This window comes from Microtus oregoni, unplaced genomic scaffold (genome assembly GCF_018167655.1).
Source record: "Microtus oregoni isolate MIOR12 unplaced genomic scaffold, Mior012 000028F_ref0000031, whole genome shotgun sequence".
Taxonomy (NCBI): domain Eukaryota; kingdom Metazoa; phylum Chordata; class Mammalia; order Rodentia; family Cricetidae; genus Microtus; species Microtus oregoni.
Genome location: NW_024543087.1, coordinates 4,910,287 through 4,932,440, shown reverse-complemented (window position 1 = coordinate 4,932,440; position 22,154 = coordinate 4,910,287). Strand labels below are relative to the sequence as shown.

Here is a 22,154-nt window from a genome sequence, read left to right as displayed (position 1 = left end):
AAATAGCCAGTGTGTGTGTGTGTGTGTGTGTGTGTGTGTGTGTGAGAGAGAGAGAGAGAGAGAGAGAGAGAGAGAGAGAGAGAGAGCGCGCCTAGGAGGAGAGAGGACGTGGGAGGCCCCTGGGTCTCCAGCTGGCAGCAACCTGGGTGTGGTGTGGGAGGGGTGTGGAATGTCACATGGGTTGCAAGGCTTGCAGGCTGGCTTGGTGTGAGGTCTGGACTGGAAGGATCACCACAACCCTAGGAGGCAGGGGCTGTCGGTCACCGCTCCACAGAGTGGCTAGGAGAGCAGGCAAAGCTGCAGAGCGGGATTTGGAGTCTGAGGGGTCTGGTCAGTTGCTCAGGTGACATCCTGAGCCTTTGGGTGGACTTCCCAGGAAGTGCCAGAGGGACTCCTGCCTGACCGTGGTCTGGAGAGAGGAGCTGGAGCAGCCTCAGGCCCCTCTGTGTGTATTGTTCCCCTGTGACTCCCGACCCTGAAGAAGGGGCTGATTGCTGTCACAGTGGAGGTGGATGCCCTCCGGAGTTGGAGGTTGAGCCTAGGCTTCATGGAGCCACACATCCACGATGCCCGTGGTCTGTCCTCAGCGTCTGCAGGGGCAGTGCTTCACACTGAGGCCACCTAGCCTTGTTAGCCACTTCTTTTCAAAGTCCTTAACCAGTGTACCCACAGAACTCGGCCCATGTGCGCCTACCCATGTGTTCGGGGTCAGCTTTCCAGTCTTGTGGGGGAAGCTGAGCATCTAGGAAGCAATGGCTGAGGACACATACAAATGAACAATCTTCTACTTCTCAGCTCGGCATGGTGGCGCATGTCTTAATCCCAGAAAAAGCAGAGGCAGGCCGATCTCTGAGTTTGAGGCCAGCCTGGTCTACAGAGTGAGTTCCAGGGCAGTCAGTGCTACACAGAGAAACCGAGTCTCAAAAGACCACACACACACACACACACACACACACACACACACACAAATAATTAATAATAATAGTTTCTTCTCCTCGTCCAAGTGTTCGTGGCGCCAACACTTCACTTCCTCCTGGGCATTGTTTGGACTGTTTTACTCACACGCTTTTTGGACATGTCAGGAACTCCATGCTAACGTGGCTGCTCGTCCAGGTTGGAGAGAAGTAGCTCTCTCTGGACTGGGTACTTTACTGAGCTCCATTGCCAGTTACTGCCACAAGTAGCTTGGGGTATGTCGGCAATAAACATGCCTCCCAGGCTCTGGGCACTTGTTCAGGCTTTGTTTTAAAGCCTGCACTCTCCCCCTCAGAATCTTGCTCACAGATGTAAGCCCTGTGCTTGAACAGATTCCTGACTGGGGACGCTAGCGTGTGTCTCTGTGAGTGAGGTCCTGGTTGGGAGAAGCCAGTGCCTACCTTTATTTGAGCCCTGTTCTGGATCCTGAGACCTTTTATCTGGGCTAGGCTGGGTACTGCCATTCTGATTGGGTACCATTTGAACTTGTGGGTCCTGCCTAACACTTTGAGATTGGCTGTTTGCCCGAGTCTGGGACACCCTGGAAGGAGCCTCCTACCATGGTTGGGAGATGTGATGGTGGCTGCGACCTGACCTGCCGTAGTGAAGACTCCTCTGTGAATAACCAGTCAGGACCCCCCTCTCTGCACTGGGCCCTGGAATTCAATCAGGAGCTTATCGTGCTGCCGCCCTCAGGTCTGCTGGCAGTTAGAGGAAGCGGGGTGTGGACAGGCCAAATTAATACACTTTCCTTTAGGGTTTCCTCACAGGGTTCTGGAAGTGAGGTAGTAAATACCACCCCCTTGTCATGAGGGACCAAGACAGGGCCGGCCTCCTCTGGCTCTTGTGTACTCTTTTTCATCCTGCACCCAAAGTCTAATGGGGTCTTTGTGGGTGCTGTGACTGGTTGGTTGGGTTGATGACAGACGGGTTGGGTGAATAGGCTATGTGGAGGAGTGTTCAGCTATCTGGATGGAACTCCTGTTGGGGAAAGAATGTGTAAGAGTGGGTGGGTGTGGCAAACCCAGCTGCAAAGTTGATCTGTGATTGCAGCTTAGCCCTCCTGTCTGAGAAAAATGTCCCCTAGTGACCCCGGGAGCTTTCCTCTTTTCGGATAAGCTTAGATGTTCTGCAGTACCAGACAAGAACGAGTGCGGGGAGTTCCGTGGTTATGGGCTGGTGTGGGCAGGGAATGGAGGAAGAAAACCCTAGCCTGGTCCTCCAGGTGCTGGGTGTGGGTGGTGAGGGTCCAGTGTCAGGGCAGAGGGGTGGGTTGCTGTCTTCTCCAGGTGTCACTGGCCAGTGCTCAGCTTCTCTCTGGGGGGCGCAGGTTCCGGGCGCGGGGAGGCTGAGACTCGGGAGTGCATCTACTACAACGCCAACTGGGAGCTAGAGCGCACCAACCAGAGCGGCCTGGAGCGCTGTGAGGGCGAGCAGGACAAGCGGCTGCACTGCTACGCCTCCTGGCGCAACAGCTCGGGCACTATCGAACTCGTGAAGAAGGGCTGCTGGCTGGATGACTTCAATTGCTACGACAGGTATGCGAGGGGGCGCGTTCCTGCTGCTGAAGTCACCCCCTGATCTCAGGGTACCTGAGTTGGAAAACGGCTTGTGTTGCCGTGCCCAGGATGAACTCAGGCAGCATTTCAGTGTCTGTCTAACCTGGCTGTCCCTCTTAGACTTGGGTCGCTCTACAAGGGAAGAGGGTGAACCCTGCTTGCTGGTGTTCCCGGGAGCTGCTCTGTCTGTGGGGAGGGGCCGGGAGAGTCCTGCCTTCCCTGTCCCAGAGTTTGTAATGTGGACTCTGGGCCTTCAGGCAGGAGTGTGTGGCCACTGAGGAAAACCCCCAGGTGTACTTCTGCTGCTGTGAAGGCAACTTCTGCAACGAGCGCTTCACCCACTTGCCGGAGCCTGGAGGCCCAGAAGGTGAGGAGCCCGTGGGAAGAGGGGTCTAAGTGGGGCACCCTGGAGCCAGTGGGGAGTGGCTACAGGACCTACTGGAGTGTTGGAATGGGCGGACTGTGTGACACAGGGCTCCGTGTGTCTCCCAGTCACCTACGAGCCACCCCCGACAGCCCCCACCCTGCTCACGGTACTGGCTTACTCGCTGCTGCCCATTGGGGGCCTCTCCCTCATTATCCTGCTGGCCTTCTGGATGTATCGGCATCGCAAGCCTCCCTACGGCCACGTGGATGTCCATGAGGTGAGCCGGTGTCAGCGTGGGGGCAGGGCAGGGAGGAGGGACTGCTGGACAGACTCCTTTTAGTCCTTGCTTTCCCAGGACCCCGGACCTCCACCCCCATCCCCTCTGGTGGGCCTGAAGCCGCTGCAGCTGCTGGAGATCAAGGCTCGGGGTCGCTTTGGCTGTGTTTGGAAGGCTCAGCTCATGAATGACTTCGTGGCTGTAAAGATCTTCCCACTGCAGGTGAGTGTTCAGGCCATCTTCTCTCTCCGTGGTCCAAACTTTGACCCATGCTGGTTTGGGGTTTCGCTTTTACTTCCATGTTATGTATGTGGTTTACATGTTTATGTTTGCACAGGTCTGTGTGTGGAAGCTGGAGTTTGACACTGAGTTTTTCCTTTATTACACCCCACCTTTTTTTTCGAGACAGTGTTTCAGTATGTAGTCCTGGTGGCCTGGAACCCACAGAGATCTACCTGCCTCCACTCCCACTTTCAGTGCTGGAGTTAAAAGTGTGTACCACCATGCCTGGCTCTCTGCCCTTCACAAATTTATTTTTTTATTTTTATTCATTTATTTATTTTTTTATTTTTTGGTTTTTTGAGACAAGGTTTCTCCGTAGACTTCACAAAATTTTTATTTATTTATTTATTTATTTATTTATTTATTTATTTATTGTTTGGGTTTTTCCAGACAGGGTTTCTCTGTGGCTTTGGAGCCTGTCCTGGAACTAGCTCTGTAGACCAGGCTGGTCTCAAACTCACAGAGATCCGCCTGCCTCTGCCTCCTGAGTGCTGGGATTAAAGGCATGCGCCACCATCGCCCGGCTTTATTTTTAATAAGAAGTATTTATTTTTATGTGTATGGGTGTTTTGTCTGCATGCGTCTTTGCTTACCACATGCATACCTGTTGCCTGTGGAGGCCAGAAGAGGATGTTGGATCCGTGAGACTGGGGTTACAGACAGTGGTGAGCCTCCCTGTATATGTTGTGTTGGGAGTTGAACCTGGGTGTTCAGGAAGAGCAGCCAGTGCTTTTAACCTCAGAGCCATCTCTCCAGCGTCTTACTTTTTAATTTTTTTCAAGACAAGGACTCTCACTGAGCCTGGGACTCACTGATTGGATAGGCCAGTTGGCAAGCAAGTCCCAGGGATCCTCCATCTCTGCCCCTCCTGCTTCCAGCACTGGGGTTGCTCTTGTACACCAGGCTGACCTTGAACTCACAGTGATCCGCCTGCCTCTGCCTCCCGAGTGCTGGGATTAAAGGCGTGTAGCTGTTGGGGATCCGAACTTGGGTCTTCGTGTTTGTCAGGCAGGACTTTACCTCCTGAGTTATCTCCCTGGGTCCTGAGTTTGGTTTTTGACTTTATGATCTCCTCAGAGGCTTCAGACACCAGGCAACCCAAGTAGCTATTGCCCAGTTTGCTTAGCAAATCAAGTGCTTGCGGACTGACCCTGGGTACCTCCTCAGCATTTGTGGTCCCACTTGTAGATCGGGGTGCTGGTGTCAGCCTCCTCAGGGGTTGCCGTTGGCCTGGTTCTCCAGATGTGTCTTACAGCTGCTGAGGTGGGGAAGCCAGGGACTGGGCATGGAGATGGGTGTGTTGGGTGGCTGTCCTGCCGTGGGGCTCCGAGGGGCAGGACTGAGCTGCCTCCCTGCCGCAGGACAAGCAGTCGTGGCAGAGCGAACGGGAGATCTTCAGCACGCCAGGCATGAAGCACGAGAACCTGTTGCAGTTCATTGCTGCCGAGAAGCGAGGCTCCAACCTGGAAGTGGAGCTGTGGCTCATCACAGCCTTCCACGACAAGGTGAGCTCCCCCCGCCGGAAAGACCCCAGCGGACAGATGGGTCTCGTGGTGGTTTTGTGATTAGGGTAGATGACCCCTGTACCAGGTGCACCTGTTACTCTGGGCCACTTTCTGGGGCAAGAATCATCACTTTGCCCGTTCTGCGTATTGCAGAGGCTGGGTTGGGTTGCATCTTGTCCTGCATTCTGCGTATTGCAGAGGCTGGGTTGGGTTGCATCTTGTCCTGCATTTGGAGCTTTTGCCCACAGTCTGTGCTGCCTTCTTTTAGGGCTCCCTCACGGATTACCTCAAGGGGAACATTATCACCTGGAACGAACTGTGTCATGTGGCAGAGACAATGTCACGAGGCCTCTCGTACCTGCACGAGGATGTGCCCTGGTGCCGTGGCGAGGGCCACAAGCCTTCTATTGCCCACAGGTACCTGGATTAAGGAGCTCTTCCTGCTCTTGTGCTGGGTTGCCCAGAGGGCTAGTGTTGGAAACCAGAGGCGCCTCCCTGTGGTGTGTCAGAGCAAATCTGGCCTTCCTGTGTTCCAGGATAGCTAGCTCTCCAGGCCAGTGTTCTGGAGCCCTCTGCTGGGCACATGAGGAAGTGCTGACTCCTTTGCTTAGGAGAGCTGGCCTTTCTAGTTCTCAGATGTTGGTCAAGAGCATTTTGTATCCTTAGAAGGACTCTATTTATCTAATCTGTGTAGGTTATGTTTGCTGATGCTTGCTGGTATATAGCTTGTGTGTTTGGTTATGTATGATGGCGATGGCATTTTACTCCCAGGATGAGCTTAAAAAGGCAAACGATAGATTATTACAGAAATGATACAGGGCTCGTAAAACTGTCTTAGGATCTTTTAGGATTTCTGAGCCATCCCCCGTGTGTGTGTGTGTGTGTGTGTGTGTGTGTGTTTCGAGACAGGGTTTCTCTGTGGCTTTGGAGCCTGTTCTGGAGCTAGCTCTTGTAGACCAGGCTGGCCTTGAATTTAGAGAGATCCTCCTGCCTCTGCCTCCAAAGTGCTGGGATTAAAGGTGTGTGCCACCATCACTCAACCATCCTTTTTTTTTTTTTCAAGTTAGCGTTTCATTATATAGCTCAGGCTATCATGACTCCATGGCCTCCAGACTCTAGGCATATAGACAGGAGCCATCATGCCAGCCTTGAATTTCACCTTAAGAGCCACCTAGTTAACTTGGCACTGTTGTGTGCAATTAACTGGCACTCACTGGGGCCAGGCTGGATAATACACACCTTTAATCTCAGCACTAAGGAGGCAGGAGCAGGTGGAGCTTTGTGAGTTTAATACCAGTCTGGTCTACACAGTGAATTCCAGGTCAACCAAGGCCACACAATGAGACCCTTCTCACCCCCTCCACCCCCAAAAGAAGACTCTGGCAGTAGCTGTTCCAAACACTCAAAAAATGTCACCTCCCTGAACCCTGTTCCAGTCGGGTGAGGTGAAGCTGATCTGTCAGTCCCACCGTAGAGGTGGTGGAGCTGTGGGTGGAGCAGTAGCACAGAGACTGCAACTTCGTGGAGGCCCCGGAACGACTTCAGTCTGGCCCTGTGACTGAGGGAGGGATGAGCCTCCCTGTTGACTGTTGGCTTCAAAGCTGAAGGGTTCCCGATGGTGTTGATAGTAGTGAGAGAAGGCTGTGTGTGAGGCAAAGGTTGGCGCTTGCTCACATGGTTCAGCCTAGCAGCAGCACCTAGTACATGTAGGGCTGGCCTGAAGCGTCTGTGTGGTCCTCAGTTTAATCCTCACAGCCAGGCTGAGAGATAAGTTGGGGAGACTGGGGGCTTGAGGACCCCGAGTTGCGGCAGAGCTGAGGCCACACACTCCCTGCTCTGCCCCGCCGTGCAGCTGTGGCAAGCAGCTTTTAGACTCTTGTTCCTTTCCAAACATTGAGAACTTCTCGGAAGACTCGTGTGCCGTGTCCTCTGAGAATCTTTGGACTGACTTTTAGGATCTGCCCAGCCACCACAGCCTGTTCTGCAGGCTCTGGCAGAAGCCTTCTGGAGGGGGCAGTGCAGGACTCCCAAGCAGCTTTCCCTCCCTCCCCCGGAGAGTTGGGGATGGTTTAAGATGGGAGTTGCACACCCACGCTCTAGCACTGTGAGAGCCATAGTGGGAGGAGGGTCCTGATCCCTCCAGCTCACGGCGGGCTGGGTGTTGATGAGCTTCAGCTAGACTCTGGGCCTCCACAGGGACTTCAAAAGCAAGAATGTCCTGCTGAAGAGTGACCTCACTGCTGTGCTGGCAGACTTTGGCCTGGCTGTTCGGTTTGAGCCGGGGAAGCCTCCAGGGGACACCCATGGGCAGGTAAGGAGTCTGGACAGCGGAGTTAGGAGCCGGCACAGGGCTGTTGCTCCTGCGCTCAGCCAGATTGACTGTGGAGCTGCCTGGGAACTCAGAGAACCGGGGTTCTTGTCTCACCAGCGGGGAAACCAAGGCTTGGAGGTTGGCGAAGCTTCCTCTAACCAGGCAGCTGAGCAATCCAGGATCCCCATTTGGGCTTCGGCCACTACTCCTGTATTTTAGTCTTTTTCTGTTGTAATTATTTATTTTTCAAAAATACATTTCATGTGTGTGCGTGTGTATGTGTATATGTGTGTATGTGTGTGCATGCATGCGTGTGTGTGCGTGCATGTGTGTGTGTATGCGCGTTCGTGCATGCATGCATGTTTTATTTAGGGGTCAGTTTTGGGGAAGTCTGGGGTACTCACTGGGTGTCTTGCTTGATCACCTGCCCCCTTGCATACGAAGGCTGGTCTTTCCCTTGAACCGGCATCTCATGCATCAGTCTAACCAGCTTGCTCTGGGGACCTCGCCCTGTTTTCCAGGTGCTGGTGTTGCAGGCAAGCTGCTTTATGCGGGTCCTAGGTATCCAAACTCATTTCATGCTTGAGTGACAAATACCATAGGAGCTAAGCCATCTCTCCATCTCCTTGTTTGTTAGAGGGTCTCTGTGTTGTTCAGGCGGGGCTGGAACTTGGATCTCTTGCCTCACCTTCCTAGTGCCTGGCTTTGCTTCAAGTAGTAATCTCGGTAGAGCACAAAGCCTTGGAGTAGCTTGTCGGGGTGTTCTGGGACCCGTGTAGCTAGTTTGTCAGTACTGTTTCCACTTGGTGATGTTTCTACAGTTATCATCAGCTATGATCTTAACTCTGATGGAGCAGGGCTTTATGCTTTGACTTTCTGTCTTAATCGGTCTGGTGTACACAGGCCGCGGTTCTCCCAGCTGAGTATGTATTTGAGTGTAGCTGGTCTCTGGAGACCCTGCCCTCCTTTGTGTTCCTGTAGGTTGGCACGAGACGGTACATGGCCCCTGAGGTACTGGAGGGAGCCATCAACTTCCAGAGAGATGCCTTCCTGCGCATCGACATGTACGCTATGGGGCTGGTGCTGTGGGAGCTGGTTTCTCGTTGCAAGGCTGCAGACGGTGAGTGGGTGGTAACTCTGTCGTCCTGGCCTGGGGACTGGGAGCTGGACGTCGAGTGATCTCACCAGCCTCTCACTTCTCAGGGCCTGTCGATGAGTACATGCTGCCCTTTGAGGAGGAGATTGGCCAGCACCCTTCACTGGAGGAACTGCAGGAGGTGGTTGTCCACAAGAAGATGAGGCCCACCATTAAGGATCACTGGCTGAAGCATCCGGTGAGGGAGCGGGGTTCAGGAGACTGGGGGTGTGTGCGAAGGGACCTGCCTTGTATGACAGGAGCCTAGGAGCGTAGGAACAAGGAAAGGGCGCCATGTTCCCTGGACCCTAGGGATGTATCTCTGAGGTTGTGGGGAATAAGGTAGACCCTGACCTCCTTCTTGTCCCCACTGTGGCTCAACTGCTAAATGTTGGGCCTTTGTGTTTGGATTTGTGTACCATTTGATTTGAGTTTAGTGCCGCAGCTGCTCCGGGGGAACAGGAGTTCCTCTTCTTCCTGTGTTGAAGTTTAGCGCACAGTTTTGTGGGTCTCTAAGGGAGGCCTGGACTCAGTGAGGTGACTGATAGGAGGGCAGGACTATGGAGGCCTACAGTGTGTAGCCTTCTAATCGACCTGCAGTGGCCGTGGCTGGGCCATCGGCTCTGCCTGATCCCGACACATCGTCACTTGCTGCCCTAACAAGGATCCCCCCCCCCCCCCCCCGGCTCTGCAGGGCCTGGCCCAGCTCTGTGTGACCATTGAGGAGTGCTGGGACCACGATGCCGAGGCTCGCCTTTCTGCGGGCTGCGTGGAGGAGCGGGTGTCCCTCATCAGGAGGTCGGTCAACGGCACTACCTCGGACTGTCTAGTCTCTCTGGTGACCTCCGTCACCAATGTGGATCTGCCCCCTAAAGAGTCCAGCATCTAAGCCTAGGATACGAGCGTCTCTCCAGACTCAGTGGATCTGAAGACAAAAGGAAAAAAGTTGTGTTTTGTTTTGGAAATCCCATATAACCAACAAACACATAAAATGCAGCTGCTATTTTACCTTGACTTTTATTATTATTATAATTATTATTAATAATATTATTTTTGGATTGGATCAGTTTTTACCAGCATATTGTTCTACTGTATCGCAAACAGCGGACACGTCAGCAGGCGTTGAGGTGCTGAGCTGTGAATGCAGAACCAGCGCCGTGCTGAAGAGCCTCAGCCACCTCCTGTCCTTCGGGATCTGTTCCCCCAGCATTCTTTTTGTCGTCTCAGCGTCTGTAACACAAAGAAACCCATCTCCTGTCCTAGGAACCTCAATGCTGCAATCTCTACTAGAGGAACCTTTGAAGACTGTTACATGAACATACCCTTGCTCAGAAGAGGGTCCCCCTACCCCTTTATTTTGTGTTTCTCCCTTTTCAGGCAGTGAGCTTACGAAATGGCAGATGTGTCTTCATGGATCTGATGGGTGTCATCCTGACCCAGCAGAGGGAAACAGAGATGAAGGAGGATGGTCTAGACCGAAGTTGGAGGGAGGATGTTTCTGGGGCGGGTTGGGAGCGGAGCTACACTGGACTTGGGCACATTTGGAGCAACACCCTTGGCTATGGAGGCTGTTTTCTCAGGTAACCAGGGATCGAGGGCAAGGACCTTCTGGGGGCCGAGCAGTAATAATGGCAAGCACAGGCAGGGTCTGGGAAAGTCCGGGAGCGGGGCCAGGCTGCTCTGCCTGCCTGTTTTCTTCATACTAACTTGGGCTTGCCCACAGGAGGAAATACTACCTTGCTGGCGTCTTAAGACTAGGTGGGGGCATTACAGCTTAGTGGATGTTCTTCGTTAGACATGATGGATACTGTGGATCTTTATGGAAGAGACACCGAACTGCAGTTTCCTGTTGGCAATTTGGGGAGATGCCTGTGGGGCCCACTGCATGGGATGAGTGGCCCAGAGGATCCCTGGGTGGGGGCCTTGCTGGCCTGCAGCTCTGGCTTGGCCCCATGCAGCAGCATTATTGGCTCCTGTCTGAGGCTCCTGGACACGGCTTTCTCTGGACCCTTTAAAGCGGTGCATGGTGCATATTCTAAAACTGTTTTCTCTTACGCCATAACCTTGCTCCAGGCGGTGAATGTTCCTAATGCTGCTGTTTCGACATTGGAATTTTTTTTTTATTTATGAAACATGCTAAATTTTTTTTTCAGACAGAACACACACATCCACATATATACACATCCTTTGCTGTGTGGCTTCCGAGGTTTAAATTTTAAAATGTAAAGGAAGTAACTTCACGACCACAGACCACCTCAAACCAGAAATACCTCAGAATTTTCTACTTGTGTATGTTTTATTAATTATATATTTTGTTAGTTGTGTTGTCTTGTAGGAAGTATATTTTAATGTGAGTTGGGTTTTATGACAAGGAAGTTTAAAAGAAATAGAGAAAAAGAAAAAAGCTTGTGTCTTCTAGCCAGCACTACCATTTTGTTTGCTAGGAGCTTCTTGTAAATAGCAGTCATCAGCCGTAGGTCACTGTCTGAGCTGGCTGGGCATGCGTCGCGTTGGGTTAGACTGGATTTAAACAGCACATCTCTGTCTTGAGGGTAGCCACTTCCTCCTTGGTTGCTTAGAGGGCCAGGTGTTGTTCCTTAAGTCCCCTGGGTAGTATTCAGCATGACACCCCTACTTTCACTTGGCAGAACCACAGCCCTCAGGCCCAGGTGAGGTAGAACTGGAGGGTTAATTCCTTCGGCTCAGCCTGTGACTATGCTGTGAAGTCTGGGAGGGCGCAGCTCAGAGCTGGGCAGCTGCTCCCTCAGCCTGTGGTGTGTGGTGCCCGGGGCAGCCTGGGCTTGTTCTTTTCTGTGGGTGTTTGTGTACAGGGTGCTGAGGAAGGCCAGTTGACTTCCCTCTCAGACCTTGGTCTTCGTTTCTGTGAATCACCGTGGTCTGGCCAGGTAGTTGGGGGGACATGGACTTTGTTTGTCTGTGTCCCCTCCTCCCCCGCCTGACTTTGTGCTTCGGGATTTCCTTCTCTCAGAAAACCTTTTCCTGGCGAAACAGGTCTTACAGCAGTTGCTTTTCCTTCCCACCTCTTTCTTTAAGAAGCTTTAAATATTTATTGAAAAGTGCCATATCTGCTTTCTTTAGCTTTCTTCTCAGGCAGTGGAGAGCTCTACTTTTGACCCTTAACAAACCACTAAGAAATGTAGATCCTTCGCTGTGGGAGTGACCCAGTCACCAGTCACACACTGTGCCAAACACTAAACCTAGATTCCCGTGTGCTCTTGTGACCCTGGGTGTTTTTCTCTTGTGTGCTGGCTTGGTTTTGTCATAGCATCTTGGCCTGGCTGAGCTCTGGTGTAGAACATCCCAGTCAGGGCAGGCCTGATACCGTTTCTGTGGGTGGCTTCCCACTTTGCTGACCCTGTGTCCAGCCACAACAGTGTCCTTGTCAGGGCTTTGCACCAGAATGGAGTGTCACGAGGGGGTACCTGTTCGGTGTGGCCTGGAGAAGGGAGAGTCGGGGTGGTGGTGTCTGTGAATAGGGGCTGGAGACCGCCTTGAGCCTTCGGGTAACACACCCAGTTGCTCATGGGAGCTAGGTGCTCTTCCAGAGTGGCCCTCATTTCTGTCTCTCTCTCTCTCTCTCTCTCTCTCTCTCTCTCTCTCTCTCTCCTTTTCTTTTTGTGTCCAGTGGGGTCATGGGGCCTCTGCCTTCCACTCTCTCACAGATTTTATGTCACTTTTCCTTCTAGTCCCCTGTCCCTAAGCTTCTGGAAGCCTGAGGAAGTCCCCGTGTGTTCAGAGGGATGAGATCAGTCAGGAGAGAAGCAGCTGGAGAGTTCTTTTCCCTTCACTGTATGTTGTGGTCCAGATAGGCTCCTGTGGCCGTGGGCTTTGGCAGAGAATGTTCTGGTTGAAAATCCCTGTGATAACAGGCAGTCATCCGTTGCCAGAGACTTCTGTGGCTGTGTCAGAGAAGGACAAAGCAAATGAAGACAGGGCTGCCGTGTCGTGGGGCCCTGCAGAAGACCCTCGTGAATGGCAAGGAAGACCATAGGCAGCCATTAGCGTCTGGGCTAACATGGGCTGGCCTGGTGCCCCCAACACCAGATGCACGGGGACGTGCTGGCCCTTCTGCTCAGACCTCCACAGCAAAGGCCAGACCTGCTTCTCATCACAAGGCTACCAGGCTGGCTGGGTGCAGCTGGGTCAGCCTTCCTGACAAGGCTTGTGCTTCTAGCATAGTGTATGATCCTGCCATGCTCTGTCCTCCCTGCCTGCCTGGACAACACCCGTGACCCTCTCTGTCTTGCTACTCTGTCCTAGGCCTTGGGCTTTATGAAGGAATTTTCTTGGTGGCCAGCCTACATCTATTTAATGTTTGCCATGCGTTTTGGCTCAGCCTGGCATGTGGTGGTTCCTTAGCTGCTTAGGCAAAGAAGTGACTGTTCCACCCAGAGCTAGAGGATTGGCTGGTTCTCTCTCACTCCCAGGGTTTCACTTTTGTAGTGTGTGAAGTTTAGTGTATACTGCTGGGTAGGAGGATGTCTTGTTTTTCCTAAATAATTAATACAGCAAAAGCTCACTGTACTATAGTTGAATTCCTGCCACTGTTCTCAAGAACTTGGCTCGTAGATGCGTCCCAGATCACAGGAAAGTTTCATTCAGCTCAAGCTTTACCATCGCCTGTTTCATCCTTTTGGACTTGGTGGCGCCTCTGGAGAGGTGATTCCGGAGCAGTAGGCGACACCTTTCCCAGAAGTGCTGTGTGCCGTCCAACCATCCTTCTGCTAACTGGGGAACTGGGCCAGAAAGGGTGACGGCAAGGTGTCCCTTTCCTCTCAGCGTGGGTGACGGGACCTCCCCTTCATCACTGGCTGTTTGTAAAGGCTAAATTTCACCAGCTGGCTTGTTTGGCCTGGTGTTGAGCTTAAATCCCAGCTAACATTGTTTTAGATAAGTAGGCTGAGTAGTTCAGCCGATGAGTCCTTTACAGTCTAGACGCCAAACTTTCCGTGCACCCAGGATTTATAATGTGTAGTTCTTTATGTGTGCTTTGGGGTAGCTCTGTAGCCAGCAATTCTACTGGGAATGTACCCCAGACCTCTGCTCTGGGAGGTTTAGGGAAGTGTTTTGGGATAATGATTTAGTTTTATAGAACATTAAATTAAGTTTAAAACACTTCCTTGGGAATCAATTAGTTGATTCCAACACATTTTAAAAAATTAGTTCAATCAATAAATCAGCCCAAGTTCTTTGGTGGGCTCTTGGGATATTGCTATTTGGACTTCTTTGCGATTGCTGTAAGTTACTGTTGGGCTGACAATTTGAACTGAGATCGGGAACGCCTACATCTTTTTTTCTAAACCAAGTTTAGCATTTTCATGCTGGCGTCTTCCAGGCATGAAGGAAGGAAAACTTTGACCTTGCGGTGCTATGCCTGTCTCCTTAGTGCCCAGGCCAGCGAGTGCCACTTCCCCATCCACGGAAGCACCTGGCAACGTTTCCCTAAAGAATTAAAACGCCAGCATGGAGCAGTGGGCTCTGCACGGCCTCTTGTTCTCCAGGCCTCTGTCCGTGGACTGTGTAGGCTGAGTTAGCGTAGGCTGCCGCATGGGTGCGCGTGGCTGCTGTCGGATCGGGGAGATCTGGACACCTGCAGCTGAGACGTACTACATTCGTTTGTAACCTGCGTGTTTGAGTTTACAGTTAGGAGGCGAGCGACCCCATTAGTCTTTTTGGGGAGGGGCAAGCAAAGGTGGGTTTTATGTGAGTGAACAAACACTGCCTCGAGTTCTGGAGCGCCCACCCTTCCCTGACTCCTGACCACTCTGCATCAGTGTTGTAGATAGTGTTGTAAATAAGAGTAGTTCTATTAAGAGACGTCACTTGAAGTTTTCCTTACAAAGTCCGTAGCTCCACCCATCTATTTAGTTCTGTCACGTGACGGTAGCCTCCACGCAGTGTGGAGATTGTTTTGTACTACAGATTATTTTTATAAACTAGTGAGTTGGAGTGAGATCGCTTCTGTAATCCAAGCCGATGAGCTTTACTTTCAGGATCGTGCGCACACTGGAGTACGAGGGCTGGAGCTTAGCGCTTGCATGGGTTCCTGGATACCCTGGCAGCCCGGAGTCGATTTACGGGTCCCCATTGCCCAAGCTCCACTCAGGGCAGTGAGGCCTCGGTCCTGCTTCCTGCCTGTGGAGGGAACAGTGGCCGGGCGAAGGGAGGAGCTTGTAGTGGGTTTAATTTATGCTGAACAAGGGGTTCTGAGGTTGAAACTTTGCTCCTTTCATGGAAGGTACCTGAAGCCCCGAAGGACGCATCTAGAGAAAGATTTGAGCCACAGAAAACATTCTAATGGGATTTGGTGGCCTGAGTTCCGCTAACCAGAACCATCTAGGACCATACTGAGCAATTCTTTGGAAACGGTGGGGCTCATGGATATAATGCAGGAACTAAGTGGAGGGTTCCCAGGCACGGTTTGTCCCTTTTGATCAGGGCTGCTTTCTGCTCTGTTGTGAAGCAGGAACCAACAGAGGAAACTCAGTACCCCAATCTCAGAGCGGGGTGTCTTTCAGATGCCCGCAGAGGGTTTCTGGCAAGGCCTAACTGGCCTTCATCTCAACTTTTGATTTTGGGGAGAGTGGGTGGGACTTTGCATAGGGATGGGGAGGTGGATAATTCAGCTAAATCATGTCCCATGGCCAGTTCTGAGGTTCAACCGAAGACCTCCTCCCTATACCCTGCCTGCTGGCTCCAGCCTGCTGCTTAGAGCACTGCACTGGATGGGTGCTCCCGCTAAGAGAGCCTTAGTGTGCTCTTTCAAGCCAGCCGTGGTCTCTTCATCCTGATTTAGAATGTTGTTTTACGTGTTATCTATCCCCTTTCTGCTAGGGACACTTAGTCCCAGCTCTAGCTGCATTTTGGAAGCCAGCTCCCCTGCTTCTGTTCCCCATAAAAGAAGACTTCTGTGCTCTCCAGCCGCCTGTCTCGGAATGTAATTCTGTTGTGCCTTGGTTTGTCACCCACTCCTCAAAAGCAACTGCAGTAAGCTTTCTCTACTTGTCTCTTCTAGCCCCCGCCCCTTCCCTGCCTCCCTTTCCAGCCCTGATTTCTGGATGCACTTGTGTGATCCGGGTACTTTAAGAACCGGTTACCTCAGACCTCACATTGAACGGTGTCTCCACCTGGGCTCTCTTGATAACTGCCGACTCTTACCACATGTGCAGGAGGCCCACTGAGTGTGGGCACTGACTCGTTTTAAAGCAAAACTCTTCCCAAATGGACCAGGGGCTCCTGGCAAGCCTGTCCTGGCGCTGCGGGGGGGAGTGGGGAACTGGTTGGGCATGTCATCCGAATGGTGCTTCCTGTGTCCTGTGCATTCTGCCGTGTTCAGTATTCTCCCGTGTCTGAATAAGCAGAGCAACCTAACTAGCTGGTCTCGCACGCAAGTGAGCTCCAAAGACCAGCTCTTCGTAACGCCCTCATTTCCAGTCTCCAGAGCTCAGACCTAGAACATTCCGTCAAACAGCAGGGTAGAAGCCCCACCCCCACCCCATCCACTGCCACAGTGTGTTCTGGGAAGATGTCTGTAGTGTATGTTGCTGTGGAATTAGGCCTTGTGGGATATGGCTGCTTGTCATTTTGATGTATTTTAAATAAATAAATATATATATATTTTTAAAGAGCCTTTTTTACCAGTTCAGAAAGCTTAATTAACCAGCTGTCATCACCTGAATTTTTGTCTCTGGGGCACAGACGGCAGGGTGAGATTAAAAGAGGTAACTCAGCCATGAGTTGCCTGCCCTGGGCTGCCCTGCTGTCCCGCTGACCATGGGACACTAGGGTCAGCTTGCACCTGGTGGGTTTCAACTCAGCCCTCCGGGTGTCTGGTGTCTGCCCTGCTTAGCGGACTGCTGACTTCAGTCCTTGCAAGTGCTTTAGCCCTAGTGGGGTTTTCCCAGAGCACTGCCACGAGCGAAGTGTATGAGTTTAGCCAAATAATTTCTCTATAAGGGAAAAGCGTGACAGAGACCAGAGTAGGAAACACAAGTTGTCAGAGGCCTCCTGGGAGCAAGCAGTTGTCACGTGGGCAGAGACCTCAGTTGAAATGCTAGGCCCACCAACAAGAACGCAATTATTAAAATGCCAGCAGCTTGCTTTCCCTCACTTTTCTTTTCCAGAATTCTATAAAAATGCAAAGACAGTTGGGTGGTACTTGAGAACTGAAGGCGAGGGTTACTGCAGATTAGCAACAAACTTGGAGATTTCAGTGCCATGACACAAATCCACACGATGCCATTTTCAACTGTGCGAGAGAATCTGCTTATGAACGCGACATGGTCCCAACGGTGACGTTAGAGGCCACATTTTCACCCGCTGCTCATTTTCCACAACTGCCCTTGAATCTGTCTTAGTGTTGTGCAGTACTGCAAACTCACCTTGCGTCGAGTTTGATGTCCATTCCCGTGGAGAAGAGCATTTGGCATGTGACAGACAGTGAGCTGGAAATAGAGCAGAGCATCGAATTTTGCAGGGACAGTGTTGGAACCAACAGAAAATGTCACTTTTTATTTACCATCTTATATATCAGTTTTACCAGCTACTTCTAAATTTGTACATTATTTGGAAGAAAAAAAAAACTTAAGACTTGTCTAACTTAGTGGAGAATGTGTGTGCTGCCCTTAGGATGGGTAGCTAAGTCTCACTGAGCTGTGTTATCTAACTTGTATATATGAATTGTAATCAAAAGCTTGGATTCATCTGTTTCTCACAGTTTAAAACGACGAGTCATTGCAAAGTCTGCAAGTGTGACTAGTCTATGATTTCAGGCTGTGTAGACGAGGAAGCTCTCTCAAGTGCTGAAACTAAAAACTTCTAGCTTGGGGCTCCAGTTCAATTGAGTACTGTTTGTTTGCCAGAATCTGTGAGGTGTAAATGTAGCGGGACACTTTCCACCCTTGTAGCTATAAAACAAACATTTTGTAGATCAGAAAATAGCTTGTACTACTGAATTAACAAAAGTTATACTAAAGTATCATGTCTTTAAAAAAATATATATATATATAAATATATATATATACAGAGTTAAGCTTGTTGCTGTTACCCTGTCTGGATTTGAAAAGTGTGCTGATTTATATATATCTATATATAACACACACACACACACACACACACACACACACACAATGGCCTGAAGCAGACATCCATGTAATTACAGTTGTGAAATGCAAATGTTTTGGAAAGAACATTGTATCATAGTTCATTCATTTGCAGTGGATCTTTGCTCCTTTTTCCTGTGGTAATTTTAGAAACGAGTGTCAAGTTTGAAATTAGATCTGCTAAGTTGGGGTTTTGCTGCTTGAATACTGCACTGGGTCCTCAAACAAACCGATGTGAATGTAGTTTTTCCCCCTGTGTGAAGGAGCAGCCACACCCCCCAACAGAATAGGAGGAAAAATCTAGAACTATTTCAAGTTTTATCTTTTTGTATATGAAAATAAATAATAATAAATAAGTAAACTTGTCTTTTTTCTTTTCTTTTTTTTTTAAAAAATTGTGAGTATCTCTGTATATGTGTATTTGTATGCTGTGTATGGATGCCTAGGGAGGCCAAAACTGGTGATCAGATCCCCTGGAGCTGGAGTTACTCAGGTAGTTGTGAGCTGACATGTGGGTGCTGGGAACTGAACTTAGATCCTCAGGAAGAGCAGCAAGTGCTTTTAACCACTGAGTCATCTCTCCAGCCCCTCCACCCTTCTTCCAAGACAGGGTTTCTCTGTGTAGCCTTGGCTCTCCTGAAACTAACTCACTTTGTAGATCAGGCTGTCCTTGTACTCCGGTCCACGTGCCTCTCCTGAGTGCTAGGATTAAAGGCGTGTTCCACTACCCCCTGGGTATTTTTCATTTTTAAACTGTGTGTGTGTGTGTGTGTGTGTGTGTGTGTGTGTGTGAGGTGCAGGGGAGTATTTGCATCTGAGTGCAATTCTGAGGAAGCAAGATGTTACATCTTCTGGAACTGGAGCTCCAGGTGGCTGTAGCTGCCCAGCATGGGTGCTGGGAATGGCCCTTGGGGTCTCTGCAGGAGCAGTGAGTGCTCTTACCACTGAGCCACTGCTGTCAGCAAAGATGTCCTCCGTCCCCCACATGCATGCCATGGCATGGGCATACACAGACACACTAGTAATCATACATGAAACTTTTTTTTTTTGAGACAGGGTTTTGCTGTAGTTTTAGAGCTTGTCCTGGACGACCAGGCTGGCCTCGAACTCACACAGATCCACCTGTCTCTGCCTCCTGAGTGCTGGGATTAAAGGCATGCGCCACCACCACCCGGCCATACATGAAACTTTTAAAACTAAAAACCAACCACAGCCCCATAGCTAGTGGCACCACATTCCAGCAGAGTACTTGGCAGATGGAAGCAAAATGGCCAGGGCCTTGGGGTCATCCCCTAAATGGACTATTCTGCGAGTAAGGGTGAGTTCCTGAAAGATAGGAGGATGTTTTCTGGAAGTGCCAGGAAGGCCACCTCAAGCCTTCCTCTGCTTTGCAGCCCATGCTGAGCAGAATTCTTAGGAGTGGGTCAGAGAAGCCCAGGTTCAGGTGCACGAGACTTGCCCTCCAGACCTGGCTAGGTGTGGGGTAACCGCTGAGCCACTGAGAAAATCAGCACCAAATGAGAGCCCAAATCCCCGAAGGAGTAGAGCAACACTGGTTTCTGTTGCCTTGCAGAGAACACAGCCTCGGAAACCAGCCTGCTGCTCTCTGCAGACACGGTTTTAAGTGGAGAAGCATTACTTTTGAGTCCTGCTTCTGGCCAGGCGGTAGCTGCCTTGTAAGTCACCCTTTCTTAAGTAAGCATCTGCTGGAAGACTCTTCAGTGGCCTTTACAGGCCTGCTGTGCAACCTCTGGCCCTTTCTAGTCTCTCAGATAATGTTTCATCAGTGAGTGCAGAAAAGAGATTTTTAGCCTGGTGGTGTACGCCTTTAATCCCAGAATTCTGAGCTAGAGGCAGGTAATTATTTGTGAGTTTGAGGCCAGCCTGGTCTACAGAGTGAGTTCCAGGACAGCCAGGACTACTCAAGAGAATCCTGTCTTGAAAAAAACCAACAACTGAATCCTTTTCTTTTTTCTTTTTTTTCTGTTCATCTAGAGAAACCTTTTCTTTTTTTAAAGACTGTGATTCACCATGTAGCCCTGGCTGGTCTGGACTTGTTACACAGACCAGGCTGGCCTTGAACTCTAAGAGACTGGCCTGCTTCTGCCTCCTCAGTGCTGGGATTAAGGCATGTGCCGCCAGGTCCAGCAAAACTCACAGTTTTGGCAAAGGAGTTGGAAAATCTTTAAGACTGGCTTTTAAGGCTTACCTGGCTGCTTCCCTATAGCAAAGGAACTTTCATGAAAAGAAACCACACTGTGAATAGTTTGTTAAAATAAATTTGAGAAGTAGAAAAGAACTCAAGAATTACCGCCTTATACCCCACTGATAAATCTCAAGCATCCCAGGGAAGACTAGGACTCCCTTGGACAGTTTAAAAACTGGTCCAGTCCTTTTATTTAGGTGGGCAAGCAGGTCCCCAGGATGCTTCACTGTCCCAGAGCAGCGGTCCTTCCAGTTCTTGGGGCCAAGTGGCATGTACGGTGACATTCAAGTAAAAGATCCAGATGACGAAAAACTCACCTGTGTGCTTTGTACTTAAAAAAAAAAAAAGTGGGTGGGCTGGAGAGATGGCTCAGAGGTTAAGAGCACTGGCTGCTCTTTCAGAGGTACTGAGTTCAATTCCCAGCAACCACATGGTGGCTCATAACCATCTGTACTGAGATCTGGCACTCTCCTCTGGCATGCGGGCATACATCAAGGCAGAATGTTGTATACATAATAAATAAATCTTTAAAAAAAAAAAGCGGGTGTTTTTCTGGCACCTGTCTGTGCACTGTGTGTTGTGCACACGATAGCCAGAAGAGGGCGTCAGATTCCCTGGGATGGAGTTCTAGCCTGTTGTGAGCCTCCCTGTAGGTTCACTTACCTCATCTTTGCACTTGGATGACTGTAACAAGTTCTGATGGCAGCTTCCAAAGTAGCCTTCATGGCCACTGACGAGTATTTTTTTTTTTTTGGTTGTATTATCAGGGTTTTCCATTGCACAAGACAGAAATTTCTAGGCTAAAAGGGGCTGTACTGGAAGGAGACCTGTGAGGTGGCCACCTATCTTGGGAAAAGGCAGGAAGTGGACTTCAAGAGCCTTAAGAGCTGGGGCCATTGAGTTGCAAGGTCTCCAGACCTGTACTTAAGCATTTGTTCTGTAATTGCTCTGTGGGGGGACCAGATACAGTTGCTGTGTGTTTACTGGGCTGGAAACTAGTCTGTAGATGGACGGAGGTGGGTAAATCACAGGCTACTACTTGGAGAGAGAACTCGGCCTCTGGCTCCATAGAAAGGGCGGCTAAGCCAGCTCAAGCAGTCAGGGTCAGAGACCTATGGAATCATACGCGACTTCACCAGAGGTATTCTTCGGGAGAAATTCCTCAGACAGCTTTGTCTGTGCGAGGCTTTGAAGACCATGCTTCAATTTCCTCGGTTAGTCACAGAGATGGCCTCCTGCTGAGTGACTGCCCTTGAGGTCAGATGAAAGCTCTGGGTTTCCAGTGAAGAAATGGGAATTGGCTGGGGATGTGGTCAGTTCGTAGAGCGCTTGCCTAGCATGCTCTAGGTTGGAGCCCCCAGAACTGACTAAATTGGGCATAGTGGGACACACCTGGAATCTCAGCGTTCTGGAGGTGGAGGCGGAAGGATCAGACATTCAAGTCCATCAGCTACATAGAGTTCAAGACTATCCTGGGATATGTGAGTCCCTGTCTCCAGGCGGAAAATAGCAGTGTACTGTAACAAGACTTTAGGTCCACCTCAGAGGCTGGAGGCCATGCTGCAAGGTCCTCGAGGACCCATTCATCTGAGTGTAGTCCTATTAAATAGATGTTCTTCCTTTATCAGTGGACATTTGCCAATTCGTTTTTTAAAATGTATTTATATTTTATGTACATTGGTATTTCGACAGCATCTATGCCTGTGTGAGCTTGTTGGATCCCCTGGAACAGGAGTTACAGACAGTTGTGAGCTGCTATGTGGGTGCTGGGAATTGAACCTGGGTCCTCTGGAAGAGCAGCCAATACTCTTTTTGTTTTTGCTTTTGTTTTTGGAGACAGGGTTTTTCTGTGTTGCTTTGGAGCCTGTCCTGAAACTTGCTCTGTAGACAAGGCTGGTCTCAAACTCACAGAGATCCCCTGCCTCTGCCTCTCAAGTGCTGGGATTAAAGGCGTGCGCCACCACCGCCCTGCTGCAGCCAATGCTCTTGACCACTGAACCATCCCTCCAGCCCCCACCAGTTTCATATTCTAAAACCAAAAATAGTGGTGTCATAAAATAGGCTAACATTTACAGTGTGCTTGAAGGCACACATCTTATGTGTTACCTCCTCAGTCTTAGTCCTGTCTAAGGTGATGATGATGGAACGGTGATTTTAACTTCTTTTTTGAAATAGGTGTGGCTGTGTAGCTGAGATCCATTTGGAGCTCACTATGTAGTGTAGGCTGGTCTTGAACTCAGACATTCCGTCCTCAGCCTTCCTAGATCTTGGATTATGGATAGCTCGACCAAACCCGATTATAATCTTATCACATTCAATTGTTTCTGTCTGGCTGTGCACACCTGTGCATGTAGGAGGGCAAGTGCACAGCTGTGGAGGTCAGAGGTCGGCTCTCAGGAGTCAGTTCTCCCTGTC

The 22,154-nt window shown here is 50.4% G+C and overlaps 1 protein-coding gene across 5 annotated transcripts in view; it reads left to right on the top strand.

Annotated features, from left to right (window-relative positions):
• Positions 1–17,831, top strand: part of Acvr2b (activin A receptor type 2B) — a 37,652-nt gene extending 19,821 nt beyond the window's left edge. For 2 of the 5 annotated variants that reach the window (XM_041677118.1, XM_041677116.1), the window contains exons 2-12: positions 2,306–2,513; positions 2,792–2,901; positions 3,027–3,178; positions 3,257–3,400; positions 4,822–4,965; positions 5,234–5,382; positions 7,162–7,276; positions 8,258–8,396; positions 8,480–8,610; positions 9,106–9,991; positions 15,267–17,831. In XM_041677118.1, the coding sequence (XP_041533052.1) occupies positions 2,306–2,513; positions 2,792–2,901; positions 3,027–3,178; positions 3,257–3,400; positions 4,822–4,965; positions 5,234–5,382; positions 7,162–7,276; positions 8,258–8,396; positions 8,480–8,610; positions 9,106–9,300 (1,487 nt within the window). In that variant the 3' untranslated portion in view covers positions 9,301–9,991; positions 15,267–17,831. Of the gene's footprint in view, positions 1–2,305; positions 2,514–2,791; positions 2,902–3,007; positions 3,179–3,241; positions 3,401–4,821; positions 4,966–5,233; positions 5,383–7,161; positions 7,277–8,257; positions 8,397–8,479; positions 8,611–9,105; positions 9,992–15,266 lie in introns of those variants that run through there. The other 3 variants (XM_041677117.1, XM_041677114.1, XM_041677119.1) reach the window with 3 other exon arrangements.
• Positions 17,832–22,154: the final 4,323 nt, after the last annotated feature.